Raw genomic sequence first — 17,234 nt, forward strand, 5'->3', positions numbered from 1 at the left:
GGCTCTGTGCTCTGCAGAGAGTCTGCTTGGGACTTGCATTGCCCCCCCCCACCCTTGAAAAATAAATAAATCTTTAAAAAAAAAAAAAGAAAGAAAGACATTTGGCATTTGTACTCATTCGAGGATTTAGATTTTTTTAAAAGATTTTATTTATTCATGAGAGAGAGAGAGAGAGAGAGGCAGAGACACAGGCAGAGAGAGAAAGAGGCTCCATGCAGGGAGCCTGACATGGGACTCGATCCCAGATCTCCAGGATCACTCCCTGGGCTGAAGACAGCCACTAAACCGCTGAGCCACCCAGGCTGCCCAAGATTTAATTTTTTTTAAAGCAGAAAATTTCTGAGCCATTTCTTTTTATGTCTACTTTTATCCCCTCGCTACCACTCCTCTTCTCAATTAAGAAATCAAAGGTTTTCAGTGATGTCCAGAGATGTAAATGTAATTAAGTTTTAAAAATTTTGGTCAAGGGACGCCTGGGTGGCTCAGCAGTTTAGCGCCTGCCTTTGGCCCAAGGCATGATCCTGGAGTCCCTGGATCAAGTCCCACATCGGGCTCGCTGCGTGGAGCCTGCTTCTCCCTCTGCCTATCTGCCTCTCTCTCTCTCTGTCTCTCTCTCTCTCTCTCTCTCGATCTCTCATGAATAAATAATAAAAAGGTAAAATAAAATTTTGTTCAAATACCATTCACGTTCTTAAATGTTATCTGTGAAAGGACAAAGTGTCAATTAGGCTAGCACTTCTTTCCAAAGAATGACAATATTTTATATCATGAGTCAGTGATCTGTGAGTTACATACTTTTTCCAGTTTCTCTATAGGAAATTAGTGCTGCCATTCTTCATAGTTCTCTAATGCAACTTTGGATGCACTCACATCTTGAGAGATTTGTCCTTACCTACAAAATCGAGTTCAAGCTTGTTATACCATACTTTCCAGACCCTTACTTGAATCTCTAGCTCGACATTTGGATGTCCATTGTTTTGTGCTTCGATCTCTAGTAATTCTGAGTTGTGTGAGTCTCCTGGAGGTACCAGACTTTTTCACACCTCTTTGACTTTCCCCATGTGTTTTTTTTCCTGGCATGCTCATCTCATCTAGCTCACTCTTTTTCATCTGAGATATCCCACCAATGTCAACATTTCCCCAGAAGACCTTCCTTGAATCTCTGGTTGTTCTTAGTACCCCTACTCTGTTTTGGCATCATCCCTTATACACCCCCTGGCCTAGCACTTACTGGTTAAATTGAAATTATCTGCTTAGGGGTTTGTGTTGAGGGTATGATTGGTCTTGCTCATTTTTACTCTCCAAGCTCTTAGTGCAGTGTCTGAATGTAGGAGGTATCATACCCAAATGTTTGCAAAAACTGGACTTCCAGAAGAATATAGGATAGGCCCTCAGAATACTAATTGGGATGAATGCAGCTTACCTCATTCTAGCATGATATGACACTGCAGTATAGTTTAGTTTGGGACCTGTCCTCTCTTGTGAGTACTACTATATACTTTGGCCCTTAGAAGAGTTCAATAATTATTTATTGAATTGAATTAATATTTCAATCCTTATTGTACACATAAATTACTCAGATCTTTGGGCTGTATATTTCATTGAATGTTGAGAGGGTACTGGAGGTGGCAAACTTAATGGGTATACACGAAATTCAATCTGTAGGTATGTTTTATATGTTTGACAAACCATAAACCAGTATGTAACAGTGTTTCAAATGAAAAGTCAGATCTCTGGGTTAGCTTTTAAAAAATCAAAAGATTTTTTTTGTAATGGGAGTTTGCATTCACACATGGCAGCAATTGCCTGGAACTGAGTAGTGGCTGCCTCTTTTGAATGGTTGGTCTTTGTCCCCATCACTCTTTTGTGAGTTCCTGACATGCAAGTTACATGTCATTTCTGTTTTTGTCTCCGTGCACTATTTTTCTTATTGAAGATAAATATTTTTCTGGAAATGCAGGACAGCATAGAGGTTCAGGGCATGGACTAGGGAACTAGATTGCCAGGGTTCAGATCCTAGCTCTGCTGTTTATTAGCTACTTCCTACCTCTGTGACTCTTACATGTTACTCACTGTAACTCAGTTTCCTCTTCTTATTTTATTTTTTTAAAAGATCTTATTTATTTATTCATGAGAGACGCAGGGAAAAACAGAGAGAGGCAGAGACACGGGCAGAGGGAGAAGCAGGCTCCATGCAGGGAGCCCAACAAGGGACTTGATCCCAGGTTTCCAGGATCACGCCCTGGGCCAAAGACGGCGCTAAACCGCTGAACCACCCAGGCTGCTCTCCTCTTCATTTTTTAAAAACAGATTTGTTTATTTTAGAGATAGAGAAAGAGAGCAGCATGGTGGGAGAGGAGGGGCAGAAGGAGAGAGAAAGACTCTCAAACAGACTTCCCGCTGAGCATGGAGCCTGACATAGGGCTCCATCTCATGACCCTGAAATCATAACCTGAACCAAAATCAAGAGTCAGACACTTAACTGACTGAGCCATCCAGGCACCCCAGTTTCCTCTTCTATAAAATGGATATAACAATGGAACTTATTTCATGGGGTTGTTATAGTGATTAAATGAGTTAATATATGTGAAGCACATAAACAGTGTCTGGCACATAGTAAACACTGTATGTATTAACATTATTATTAGTCATGCCTTTATGAAAGGTGGAAAATGAAATCAAGAGAGGGCTGTGTGTTTTAAGAATATATGTCTTCAGAGAAGTAAGAAACAAGTTCATTTGTTGAAACACTGGCAGCCAGTCCTCTTTGCTCATTTATGTTATTGCCTGTACCCATAGGAATTTGACTTTGTAACACTTGTGGACTATGACCCTAATAGCCTGAAAATGTAAAATCATGCTTGATGTGTAGTTTAGAAGCAATCTGCTTTTGTATTCCTTTCATCACAGATGAGAATCAGTGTTCCATTCGTAAAACTGGCATATTGATTAACAATTAAATGCAGGTTGTAATTACTCATACATTTTATTTTAGGGAAACCTGAAGAATTCTTGGATTACAACAGATGAAGACTCTGGGATGGATGAAGCTGCCAAGAAACGATTCTCCCATGGCAATGTAGATACTGTCAAGGGTCCATCTGCCAGTGAGACTGAGAAATGGAACCTAGAACTGGTAAGAATTTGGGTGCTTTTCTCTTATGCATCTACTTTTTTTGTACCTCTTTTTTTTTTTTTAATCATGGTAGATATACATACTATTAAATTTAGTGTTTTCGCCATTTTAAAATTTACCATTTAACCATGGTAAGTGTACAACTTATTTGCATTAAATACAATCACGGTGTACAACACTATCCATTTCCAGAGCTTTTATCATCCTAAACAAAAACTATGTACCCATGAAATAATAACTTCCACCCCCCTCTTTCCCAACCCTTGGCAATCTCTTCTACTTTCCAGTCTCTATAAATTTGCCTAGTCTAGGTACCTGACATATGTGGAATCAAACAATATTTGTCCTTTTGTGTCTGACATGTTTCATCTAGCATAATGTTTTCAAGGTTCATCTGTGGTGTAGCACATATCAGAATTTTGTGCCTTTTTAAGAGTAATATTCCAGTTACATATACACCATACTTTGTTTATCCATTCATTTGCTCATGAACATTTTAGTTTGTTACCACCTTTTGGCTCCTATGAATAAAGCTACCATGGACATCAATGTACAAGTCTGTTTTTGTCCCTACTTTCACTTCCCTTGGGCATATAATCATAAGGGGAATGATTGGATCATATGATAATTCATTCTTTTCTTTTTCTGCTCCTCAGACTCAGTCATTTGAACTGTCCTATATTAAAGTTTGCTGATTCTTTGTTCTGCTACTCATATCTGCTCTTCTATGCCTTTAGGAATTTTTTATTTCATTTGTTGTACTTTTCAGCTCCAGATCTGTTTAGTTCCTTCTATAATTTGCTTTCTTTAAGTTTTTATCTTAATTCCAGTTAGCATAGAGTATTATATTAGTTTCAGGTGTACAGTTGTTTTCCTTATTTCTTTTAGTCCTTTGGCCATATTTTCTCTTAGCTCTTTGAGCATATTTAAGATTATTGTTCTAAAGAGTTGTCTAGTAGGTCTGGTATCTATAGATTTTTTTTAATGGTGGTTTCTGTAGATTTATTTTGTACCTCTAAGTGGGCCATATTTTCCTGTTTCTTTGTATGTTTTGTGATTTTTTTTGATTGAAAAGTAGACATTGAAATGAACTATTACACTGTGATAACTCTGGAAATCCAATATCCCAGTTCCCTATGGTTCTCTTTTATTATTGAAGGTTATATTGTGCCTTTTGTTTTGATACTTTTCCAGATTATTTCTGTAGACTATTCTTTGTTGTGTGTGATTACTGAAGTCTCTTTCATTAGCTCATGTTTAGGTAATGTTTGACAGAGATTCCCATGAATGCCAGGAGCTAAAACAAGTAAACAGACAACCACCAAAAAAAATATGCATAGAAAATCAAAAAAAAAAGAAAAAGAAAAATAGCCACCTCTGCCAGTGTTTGCAGGTGTGCTCAGTGCTGGGGCATTCCTTCACCATGTAGCTGGGCTTGCTCTGAGCCTAGAGATCAGCTTGAGCTGAAAGCTTAAGGTCTTCTCAGGATTGAGCATGTGTCTTTCCTGGACATGCTCCTGGTTTTCTGAATTTCCCTCATATAACACAGCTGGTTTTAAATATACTCACTTCCCAGAGTCAAAAATAATTTTATTTTCAGATAAATGATACTTTCCAATCTTTTGATCCGTGTAACAGGCCTTTCTTCTTCCTCCTGTTTGAAGTTTTCCTTGCATTAAATTTGACGTGGTAGAATTGATCAGCAATGATGAAAATGTAAAAATGACACTGTAAATGGAGGGTTTCAGGGGAAGATAGAATGGATGATAGTTCAGCTCTCATTATCATCTCTCAGTGTTATTTTTATAGTTTTCTAAAGTCTCTTTCTGGCCCCAGCCTCCCTCCTTTCTCTGTCCCTAACTCAAGCTTTATTCTGCTATTTTGGAAAGAGTTCCTTTAAAAAAAAAAAAGAAAGAAAGACTAAATAAGTCGTATTGTTTTTCCAGCTGAATAATCTCTGATAACTACTTAATACGCACCCATGGGATAAAGATCAATCTCCTGAACCATCCACAATTTGCCTCAAACAACCTTTCTGGCCTCATTTCTGTCAGTTTCTCCAATATTACTGTAGACACACAGATCACTCACTACTTAACTACTTCATAAACTTATTACCTACCTCCATTGCTTTTTGCATTGCTGACTGTGGTTTATGCAGACATCCTGGCCTAAAATGTTTCCTTATCTTCTGCCCCAAAAAGGTTTCCGTCCTGTAAGACTTCATTCAAATGCCCCCTCTGATTCTGCCTTCCCTGATTACATTCTTCTGCTCTTCTGTTTCTCACATTAGAATTAATTTCTCTTTTATGTCTCCGCTTAGTGTTGTATTTATAACTGTTATGGATTCATTTGTATCCAGTTTGTGTCAGAGGTCCATCCTTGCATCTGTGTGCCCTATGTCCTAAATCTTTCTCAGTGTTTGAGAATATTGTGAATATTGCTGCTATAGACATTCTTTAATATACCTGGTGGTGTGCATGGCACACATTTATGTTGGGTATGTACCTTGAAATGGAATTGTTGGTCTTGGGATCCGTATGTGTTCACAATGAGTAGTTAGGGTAAACTTTCTGAGTGGTTTTTATCATTTTACACTTCTATAGCAGCATCGGAGTGATGTCATTTCTTCATATTCCCAACACATTATATTGTCAGTTTTTTCTGATGGACCTATAATGCTATCTCATTGTGATTTTCATTTGCATTTCTCTAATTACTCAGGAGATTGAATATCTTTTCATGTATTTATCAGTGTCCTTCTTTGTGAGGCACATGTTCAAATATCCTATTCATTATTTTAAGGTAATTGACATTGTTTTCTTTTTTTAACTACTTTATATATTTTGGATATAAGCTCTTTATGGATTATTGTAAATATATTTTCTGACTTTTTCTTTTCTTTTTTTTCTTTCTTCATGACTAATCTAAAAATTTCTTAATTTTATTATAAACTAATTTATCAGATTTTTCCCTTTATTGTTTAATGCTTTCTGTACCCTATATAAAAAATGTTTTCCGGGCCCAGGTCATAAAGATATCCTGTTATATTATCTTCTAGAAACTTTATAGTCTTACTTTTAACATTTAAATCTATAATCCACCTGTCTTTATTTCTTTATGTGATGTATAGGGGGTCATTCTTGTTCTTTTCCCATATGGAAAAGATATGGAAAAAGATATATATATATATATATCCCAGTACCATTTGTCAGAAGGACAGTCCTTTGTCTGATATCTTTGTCATAAATCAGGTGTACGTATATGTGCGGACTCTTGTGTTTTATTTCTTTAGCTTTTATGCTACTATCATCCTCTCTTGATTGTTATAGCTCTATGCCTGATAGACCACATACCACATCTTCCAACGTTATACTTTGTCCTCAAGAGTTTTTTTATTTCTGGAGCGCCTGGGTGGTGTAGTCGGTTGAGCATCTGATTCTTGGTTTCGGCTCAAATCCTAATCTCAGGGTTGTGAGATCGAGACCTGAGTTAGGCAGTTAGGCTCCACGCTCAGCACAGAGTCTCTTAAGATTCTCTCTTCCTCTTCTGCCCCTCTGCTCACGCTCACTCTCTCTCTCAAAAAGAAAGAAAGAAAGAAAGAAAGAAAGAAAGAAAGAAAGAAAGAAAGAAAGAAAGAAAGAAAGAAAGAAAGAGTGCATCTTCTTTCTGGCTCTTTATATTTCCAAATACAATATAGAATCATTTTGTCAGATTCCAAAAAGCCCTTATGAGGCTTTAACTCAGTTTATCTTTAAGCTATAGGTCACTTAGGGGAGAAGACATCTTTATGGTATTATATCATCTAATCCTTTAAACTTATGGATCACTCTATTTACTTAGGTCACCTTTAATTTTTGTCCATAACCTTTTACAGTTTTCTGAGTAAAGGTCTTCATATCGTTCAGTAGAATTATTTCTATATTAGTTATCTTTGATATTATCATAAATGACATAAATATTTTAAAATTTTCATTGCTGAGTCCTCCTTGGTGGGATGGGGCAGACACATGGTTTTTGTATTTTGGCCAACTCCTACTTTCTTTTGAGTAGGTATATTTTTTATCCTTTTACATTTTTTTTTAAGATTTTATTTATTCATGAGAGACCCAGAGAGAGAGAGGCAGAGAGAGAACCAGGCTCCCCGCAGGAAGCCTGCTGTGGGACTCGATCCCAGTACTCCAGGATCATGCCCTGATCCAAAGGCAGACATTCAAACCACTGAGCCACCCAGGCATCCCTATCCTTCTACTTTTAATAAATTTGTATCTTCATATTTAATCTGGGTCTCTTGTAGGTAACCTATAGCTGAGTTTTGCTTTCTTATTCAATCTAACAATATCTGCCTTTTAAATGCAATTATTTATGTACTTGAGTTTAAGTCCACTATCCTGCTATTTGGCTTCGTTTTTTTTCTGATCTTTTTTTCTCTTACCTCCCCCTCCTTTTTTTTTTTTTTTTTTTTTTTTTTGCCTTCTTTTGAATCAGTTGAATATTTTTATGGTTCCATTTTGCCTTCTTTTACCAGTCTGAAAACTTTTTTAGCACCAGCATTCCCCCAATTGCTCAATTGCAGAAACTTAGGACTTTTTTTTTTTTTTAAGATTTTATTTATTTATTCATAGAGGCACACACAGAGAGAGAGAAAGGCAGAGACGCCGGCAGAGGGAGAAGCAGGCTCCATGCAGAGAGCCTGACATGGGACTCCATCCAGAGTCTCCAGGATCACGCCCCGGGCCATGGGCAGCGCTAAACCGCTGCGCCACCGGGGCTGCCCTAGGATTATTTTTAATATATTTTTCTCCCCCATTATCTATTAAATTATAAAATTCTGTCAATTTTGGTCTTATATAGCTCCCTACTAAATTCTTTCTTTTCCTTCCTTACTGTTTGATTACGTTTATTCACTGCCTATCTCTTCCCTCTGTAGTTGCAGTGCATTTCTTCGTTGGTCTTCCCTTTTCCATACTTCAGAGTGACTTAAGGTTCAAATCTGATGAAGTTTTCAATGTTCACCCGGTGCCTCTACTACATGGAGATTACATGAATTGTCTGGGTAAAGGTCTTATATATTTAGTTTTCCATGGCCCATTCTCACCTGTCCCACCCATCTCTATCCACTCTTCCATCTAGCTTTTTATCTGTGGGGATACAGATCCACTCACTGGCCAGACATGTTTTCTCTAGCCTCTATGCCTTTTTCTCTATTGGAAGTTAATCCTTTAAGTATTAGTGCTTCTTCCATGAAGTCTTCTTTACTTCTCTTAAGCTGAATTACAAGTTCCTGCATCTCTGATTTCAGTTTACCTTCTATATACCTCCCTGGAGTGAATTATATATAATTGAAATTGTCCTCATGTTTGTCTTTTATTTTTTTAAAGATTTTATTTATTTATTTATTTATTTATTTATTTATTCATTCATTCATTCATTCATTCATTCATTCATTCATGAGAGACACAGAGAGAGAGAGAGAGAGAGAGAGAGAGAGAGAGAGAGAGAGAGAGGCATTGACATGGGCAGAGGGAGAAGCAGGCTAGCAGGCTCCATGCAGGGAGCCCGATGTAGGACTTGATCCCGGGTCTCCAGGATCAGGACCTGAACTGAAGGTGGCACTAAACCGCTGGGCCACCCGGGCTGCACTGTACTCATGTTTTTCTATTTCTTCTGAGAATATAAGCTCCTTGGGGTTAAAGTCATCTCCATCTTAGATACCCAATAAATATTTGCTGAATGAAAGAACAGGAGGAGGATACTAGCAACTCTTGTAATTAGTATATCAGTTTGGTCTGTCATTTACTGTGATTTATAACTTTCCTTTTATCATTCATCCAGGACTCATTTATTGTTTGTCAATACACAGCATTCACAGTGTGGGATCCTTGCCCTCATGGACCTTATAGGTTAAAATTGGTTTTTCCCAGAGTCACACTTTTAAAAGTAAGAACTGCTGTATGCATTTTTTTTAAAGATTTATTTATTTATTTATTCATGATAGACACAGAGATTGAGAAGGAGGCAGAGACACAGGAGGAGGGAGAAGGGGGCTCCATGCCGGGAGCCCGACGCGGGACTCGATCCCGGGACCCCAGGATCGCGCCCTGGGCCAAAGGCAGGCACCAAACCGCTGAGCCACCCAGGGATCCCCTGCTGTATGCATTTTTTAAAGAAATGGGGAGGGGAGCAAATAACCATTTCATGACTAAGTAGTTCTTTGTGGGTATACACTCAATAAAAGTGAGTTACAGAAAGTGTTTCTGGAGAGGACACATTATTTTTCCTCTTGGGTAAAAGGAAGGAAATTGAGTTTAATATTAGTAATTAAAATTTGCTAATAAAGCACAGAACATGGAGAAAAGGCACACTTTTTGTTTTCTTTTCTAAAGGAGAGGCTAAAGCTTACTTATGAAGAAAAGACTGTTATCCTGGAATCTCAATTGAAGTTTTTAAGGTAAAGTATCATCATCCATTTAAAAATCATAGCAAAAGCATAATGATGCTAAAATATATTCGAATGTTTGCTGACATGCTAGGTTTACTCAATATAAGAATGACTTGATGACATTGTATGTTCAATATAAGAAATATCCTCAGGTATTAAAGGAACAGGAGCATAAAATTGTGAAGTCCCATCTCAGAGAACTGTGATCTGAATTATAAATTTTGTCCCTTTATCAGTTATGAAATATTTGTGTTTTCTCATGGAATTAAGAATCACTAGCTGCTCTGGTAGAAATTACGCTTTTAAAATAAAATACTGAAAATAAAGCATTGTGGTTTTCAAATTAGAAGCAAGTATTTTTTTCTTTATAGGTATTTTTATCTAATTTTAAAAATTTTAACTAATAGTTTGAGCATTTTTCTATATATTATGAATATGAGTATATTAGTCCCCTCTTTTCTGTAGGAAATACATTCAAAGACCCTCAGGAGATGCCTGAAACTGTGGATAGTACTGAACCCTATATATATATTGTTTTCCATGTACATACATATCTATGATAAAGTTTAATTTATGAGAGATTAGGCATAGTAAGAGACAAACAGCTAACTAATAATAGAATAGTTACAGCAATATACTGTATTAAGAGTTATGGGAAAAAAAAGAGTTATGGGAATATGGTCTCTCAAAATAGCTTATTGTCCTGCATTGATGCTTGGGATGATATGAGATCTAAAATTCCCCGTGTAATGAGATAAAGTGAGGGCAATGACATACGTGTTGTGACGTAGATGATTAGGCTACCACTGACCTTCTGATCATCCATCAGAGGGGCGATCATCTGCTTCTGAATCTTGGTTGACCTCAGTAACTCAAATCATGGGAAGTGAAACTATGAGGGGGTACTTTTATATACACAGTAAGTTTTCAAGTATTTTTTGACCTTTTTAAAAGAAATCTCAATAAAACCTATATATTATAGATTAACGATTAGTATGTATTATGGGCAGAAGATATCAGGAGTTGATTTTGGGAGGTGTTAAAGCTTATTTTAAATAGTGACAATGAAATATTTTTCAATCAAACAAACTTTAAAATACTCTTTATAACTTTAATAAGTCTAATTTGAAATAAAATTTAAAATCTTCAGGCCACATATTATTTGAGACATAAGCACAGTAATGTTAAGTACCAGAACTCTTGGCTTTCATGCACACTATCATTTATTTTAATTTGCTTTTATGCACTTTATACCTTATCCTGATTAGTTTTAGGGTTTCTGCAGAGACTTTTATTTTTTCATGAAGAAACCTAGCATTTATAAAATGGCCTACTTTTTGCTTTCTTGCTTTTATTATATTGTGATTTCCATTGGGTTTTGATTCTTCAGTTTTTAAAGTAATATATTTCTAGGTCACTGTGGTAATTTGACTTATTTTGTCTCATTCATAAGTCAAATGTGCCATCTTTAATTACATTAAAATACTACTTTAGAATGAACTAGACTTTGTTCCCTGCAGCTTCTATTTCTTTCTTTTTCCTTTAGTATAACTTAAGATTATTTGGAGTCATTTTCTTTAAGAAAGAGATAAAACCACCACTCTCAGAAACTCTGGCTTTCTGGTATTTATTTCTTTTTAATTTTTTTGGCATTTCAAATAATCACATCTGTCTGAATCACAGTTTTGAATTTGAAACTGACAGAAATAGTAATGGAGACCCTTTGATTTTGGAATGTGCTTCCAAAGTTCCTTTTACAAAGACTTTGAAAGTCAGACTTTTTCTACATGATATTTTAGAAAAAAAACATATTATGCTGAAGATAGCTTGGGCAAAGGGCAAAAACAGCTTTTTTTTTCACCTCAGACTGTCATTAGATTAGCTTTTTTTTCAATTTTTTTTAAGATTTTATTTATTTATTCATAGAGATGCAGAGAGAGAGAGAGAGGCAGAGACACAGGCAGAGGGAGAAGCAGGCTCCATGCAGAGAGCCTGATGCGGGACTCGATCCCGGGACTCCAGGATCACACCCTGGGCCGCAGGCGGCACTAAACCGCTGTGCCGCCACCACCGGGGCTGCCCTAGATTAGCTTTTTTAACCCTTAGATTGCCTGCAGATGTTTCCTACCTCCTCAGTGCTGCCTGAAAGGCCCCCCCCCCCACCTCCATTCCAGAGTGGAGGTATTGTATGACTCGATTATTGGTTTCTCTTCTGTGATAGCTGGTTAGGAGAGCTATAGCTCCCTGAGTATAATCGAAACTGATTGAGCTGGAGATAAAGTACATGCTTTCAGTAGTCCAAGTATTTAAGGGCTATTTTCCTCTTTGTAAACTAGGACGTTTTATTCACACACACACACACACACACACACACACACACACACACACACAGTAGGAAAGGAATATCTGTGCAAGGAAGCTCAATTGTCCCAGTTGACTTTACCAAAGCTTTATGGAGAAAGGATGGGGGTGAAAATACAACCCATACATTGGTTGTTTTATCCTTAAAAGGTCAGCATGGAGAAGAACTTATCCAAGGATGATCTCCTATAATAAAACAAATAGACACACACACATAGACACACACATATACACACTTCTTCAACACTTTCTTTTAGCAAGCTGCTTATTTCCAGCTAATAGCTGCTACTTTATAAATCTCCATGGGCTGGTAAATTCTATATAGCTTCTTTCTAGAAGAAGAGAGCAGCCCACTTTCTTATGAAATAGCTCTTTATAGAACTTTGTGGTTAGAGAATTTTTTAAAGTTTTTTTTTTCTCCTAAAGAAGAATGAGCAATAATAAGTTACTCCTGGAAAAAACTCATGAGCTTTATGTAATTTTCTAAGGGTTAACACTTGGAATAGGGCATTTCCCTCAATTCAAGGATGTTACATTGCCTCACTTCTTTTTTGAGAGAATTTATTTAGGATTTGTATTTGGAGTTTTATTCTTGATCAGTGGGTAATATAATGTAATGGAGATGGGATCCTTTGAACAGAGAGCCAGTTATCAAGAGGCAGACTAATCTGTGTTAAAATCTTACAAGAACTTGGGCTAATTATTTAATATATTCAAGTCTCATTTTATTCAAAGTGTCAATTAGGATAATCACACTTACGTTTTAGGGTTGTGGTAAGAATTAATTAGATATTGTATACAGAGCACCTCATAAGGTAAGCACCCGTAAGTGATAGTAGCAGTTATCTCTGGGATAATACGTGAAAGTAATGTACCTAGTACTTGCTAGAACTTTCTTTCCCTTCTTTTCAGGAAAGACCTAGCTGAATATCAGAAAAATTGTGAAGATCTTAAAGAGCAACTAAAGCATAAAGAGTCTCTTCTTGCTACTAATATTTCTAATCGAGTTGGTGGCCTTTGTTTGAAATGTGCTCAGCATGAAGCTGTTCTCTCCCAAACCCATAATAATGTTCATGTGCAGACCATTGAAAGACTGACTAAGTAAGTATGCTTCTCCACACGGAGGTTTTGCAACATGGAAAATTGTGTCTTTAAAGGAGCATTGTGCTCTTTCATCCCCATGCTGTCTCTTGTGGGATTGATGCTGAGCTTCAAATAAAATGGATTTTATTTTATTACATTGGAGTTTTCTTAAAGACAGAACAGGTGAGTTCTGCCAGCTGTGTGTGACCATGTCCTTGGGACAAGTAATTTTACCTCTCTTGGCCTCGGTCTCATCTTGAAGTGAGAGGATTGAAGTAAATAATCTTTTCAATTCTGCTCGTGTCTATGAGTCTATAATTGCAAATCTGGCACTTTTTGTAACAAAAGTGAATTTGAAAGGAATTCTTTTTTTTTTTAAGATTTTTTATTTATTTGAGAAAGAGGCAGAACTCAAGAGTGTGCAAGCACTGACCGATTGAGGGAGGCAAAGGCAGAGGGTGATGCAGGCTTCCCACTGAGCAGGGAGCCTGACTTGGGGCTTGATCCCAGAACTCTGGGATCCTGACCTGAGCTGAAGGCAGACGCTCAACTGAGCCACTCAGATACCTCCTGGACTTCTCTTGTTTGGAGGAATAATACCTACATGTTGGGATTTTACTGGGACACTTAGCCTTGTGGCTAGAGCAAAATTGCCTGGGGATTCATTTTCTGGTTCTACTACTAACTGCCTATATAACCTCATGAAAGTTACTTAACTTCTCATACCTCAATTTCCCCATTTTAAAAATGGAGATAGAAGTACCTAATAGTGTTATTTTGAGGGTTCTTTGAAAGAATACCTATACAGTGCTTAAAAGAGTTCCTGACAAATAATAAATGCCCCATAAATATTAAAACTCCTCTGTACCTCTCATACTCCAAAAGCAATCAAAATGTCTAGTAGCCATGGTTTCCATAAGTGACTAACCTTTTGGTTGTTACATAAAAACTGAAATTCTGGGATCCCTGGGTGGCTCAGTGGTTTAGCGCCTGCCTTCAGCTCAGGGTGTGATCGTGGAGACCCAGGACCAAGTCCCACATCGGGCTCGGGCTCCCTGCATGGAGCCTGCTTCTCCCTCTGCCTGTGTCTCTGCCTCTCTCTCTCACTCTTTCTCTCTCTCTGTGTCTTTCATGAATAAATAAATCTTTTAAAAAAAACCCTGAATTTCTGTAGTATGGACTAAAGAATAGTTTTTATAATCTGAGCTGATGGTCCTATTTTTTGTTAAATATTATATTAAATTATTCTTATATTTTTTTAAATATATTATTAAATTATTGTTATTTATTTCACATAACTATAAAATTTAGTAAGTATATATTAAATATATTTTCAGATCCAACTACCGTGTGGCAAACATTTATTACATACCAAGGACTCTGCCAGGCAGTTTTTTTTTTTAAGATTTATTTATTTATTTATTCATGAGAGACAGAGAAAAAGGCAGAGACACAGGCAGAGGGAGAAGCAGGCTCCATGCAGGGAGCCCGACGTGGGACTTGGTCCTGGGTCTCCAGGATCATGCCCTGGGCCGAAGGCAGGCGCTAAACCACTGAGCCACCTGGGCTGCCCTGCCAGGCAGTTTTTTTAAAAATAATCTTTTTTAGCATTTATGAGGTAAATATTATTACCCTAATTTTTGCAGCTAGGGAAACTGAGGCTCAGAGAAATTAAAAATTTACGTGTTTACATTAGAAACAAAAAGAATAGAAACATACTTCACAAAAACAAATTCAAGATGGTTTAAAGACCCAGATATAATTCAGACTATAAAAGCATTAAAAGAAAATATAGGAAATTATCTTTATGGCTTCTGGCTAGGTCAAATCTTGAACATGGTATGGAAAATGAATGCCATAAAGGAAGAAATTATACATTTAGCTTCATTAAAAAGAAACTTATGATATAATGATACAAATGAAATTAAAAGACTGGGGAAAATATTTGCATGTTGCATAACAAAAAATTGGTATATTATCTAAAGAACATCCTTTGAAACAAACACAAAGGACAAATTGTACAGTTGCAATGTGGATAAAGAATAGGAACTGGTGAGCAGGGGCACCTAGATGGCTCAGTCAGTTGAGTGTCTGTCTTTGGCTCAGGTCATGATCTCAGGGTCCTGGGATTGAGCCTGCCCATCAGGTTCCCTGCTCTGCAGGAAGTCTGTTGCTCACCTCTGCTGCTCCACCTGTTTGTGTGCTGTCTCCCTCCCTCTCTGTCAAATAAATAAATAATAAAATCTTAAAAAAAAAAAAGGAATTGGTGAGCAATTAAATAGGGAGATGTCAATATAAGAGAAGGTATTCACTCTGTTATTATTCAGGGAAATGCAGATTTTCAAAAAACCAACCCCTCAAATTGGTGAAAGTTAAAGAGATTGATAGTGACAATAATTGGGGGGCTGTGAGTGAGCGAGTATTTTCACACCCTACTTGTGGGAACTGTAAGTCAATAACTGCTTTGTTGGGTAATTTAGCATTACCCATTAATAGTTAAAGTATATTTCAAAATCTAACCCAAAGAACATATTTATGTATACAACGGAGTCATTCTAGGGAATGTTTTTGCAACATTATTTGTAATTGGTGTTGTGACATTGTTATATGTTAAGAAATACATATTTTGCTCTTCATCTTTAGTTCTTGGCACAGAGCTCCTAAACTGTAATTTCCTAAATGATAAAAACAATAGAAATATCCTTTGTTATACTTGGTTTCTATTTCCTGCTCCTGAAATAGCTCTTGAACATCAAGGTGAAAGGAACATCTTTTGTTATTCTTAACAAGCTCCTCTGAGTAATACCTGAGCTCACCTTAATTAGATGACTTTTGGAAACCCACTAAGGATGGGTATGGGGCTGGTTCCCAGGGCAACCAGCCATGTGATTAGAGCATTGGAACTTTCAGGCCCTCCTCCCTAATCTCTGTGGAGTGGGCGGGGACTGGAGATTGAGTTCAGTCACCAATGCCTAATGATCTTATCAATCATGCCTATAGAACCTCCATAAAAACCCTAAACAATGGAATTTGGAGGGCTTCTAGGTTGGTGAACATACCAAGATGCTGGGAGGGTGGCATGCCCAGAGGTGGCACAGAAACTCCACCCCCCTTCCCACACACTTTGCTCTGTGCATCTCTTCCATTTAGCCGTTTGTGAATTGTGTCCTTTATAATAGGGGAATAGTAAGTAAAGCACTTTCCTGAGTTCTGAGCTGTCAGCAGATTATCAAAACTGAGGTACGGGTCATGAGAGCCCTTGATTTCTGGCCAATTGTTCAGAAGTACAGGTGACAATCTGGGACTTGCAATTGGTACCTGAAGTGGGAGACAGTCTTGTGGGACTGAGCCTTAACCTGGGGGTCTGTGCTAACTCCAGGAAATTAATGTCCCAATTGAGTGAATATCAACTGAGAATTGGGAGAATTGCTTGGTGTTGAAAACACACATAAGGTGTCAGAAGTGTGAATACAGAAACTGTGGAGAAAAACAAGAAGTATTTCTTTTAGATGTGAACAACCTAAATATCCTTCAGAGGTTTAGATAAATTATGCACAGTAAAAGAAAAAAAGAATGAGGTAGATTTATGTGTACTATTAAGCTCCACAATGTATTGTTGAAGGAAAAAAATAAAAATGAAAAAGACACATCTGAAATGAAACTCATTTGTATTTTTATTTTTTAAAAAGGTCCATACCTGACCATACTATGTATTTTCTTCAGGTTCATACATAGGCATAGAAAAAGATTTGAAAGGATAAGCACCCAGTATTTAACAGTGATTGCCACTGAGTGGTGGAATATGGTACCAAAATCAAAGTATGTGTCAAATGGGTCTTTAGCTGTGTTGGTAATTATGTTTAGAAGGAGAATGTAATGAAAACTTCATTTAAAAAGGGCAAAAAGCATATTCAAAGTCACATAGATGAAGAGATACAGAGTTTAACTAAATGGTCTGGTATAACTAAACCAACAAATAAAAGACAGGGTTTTTTCCCCCTCTTGCCTTCCATATTATCCTTATAGTTCATGAAAGTAATATTTTAAGAGGAAACTACAATGTTTGCATTGATTTCAGGGCTGACAGTCATTTAGAAATTGGATTCTTATTTAGTTATCTATTCCTTTGTCTCCATCCTAAATTTTAGCTCTTAGTCTTTTAAAGTAAATATCAACCTTCTCTGTTCAGTTTTCTGCTTTGTCAGCATATCA

General features: G+C 37.0%; 1 protein-coding gene across 5 annotated transcripts in view; it reads left to right on the forward strand.

The window, feature by feature from the left end:
- SDCCAG8 (SHH signaling and ciliogenesis regulator SDCCAG8) overlaps nt 1-17,234 on the forward strand; it is a 234,719-nt gene that overhangs the window by 33,701 nt on the left and 183,784 nt on the right. For all 5 annotated transcript variants that reach the window (XR_008664244.1, XR_008664243.1, XM_055323989.1 and 2 more), the window contains exons 6-8: nt 2,996-3,136; nt 9,523-9,587; nt 12,852-13,040. Coding sequence is in view for 3 of the 5 variants with exons in the window: in XM_055323989.1 (XP_055179964.1) it covers nt 2,996-3,136; nt 9,523-9,587; nt 12,852-13,040 (395 nt within the window). In the remaining 2 variants the exon portion in view is untranslated. The remainder of the gene's footprint in view (nt 1-2,995; nt 3,137-9,522; nt 9,588-12,851; nt 13,041-17,234) is intronic.

This window comes from Nyctereutes procyonoides, unplaced genomic scaffold, assembly GCF_905146905.1.
Source record: "Nyctereutes procyonoides isolate TBG_1078 unplaced genomic scaffold, NYPRO_anot_genome, whole genome shotgun sequence".
Taxonomy (NCBI): domain Eukaryota; kingdom Metazoa; phylum Chordata; class Mammalia; order Carnivora; family Canidae; genus Nyctereutes; species Nyctereutes procyonoides.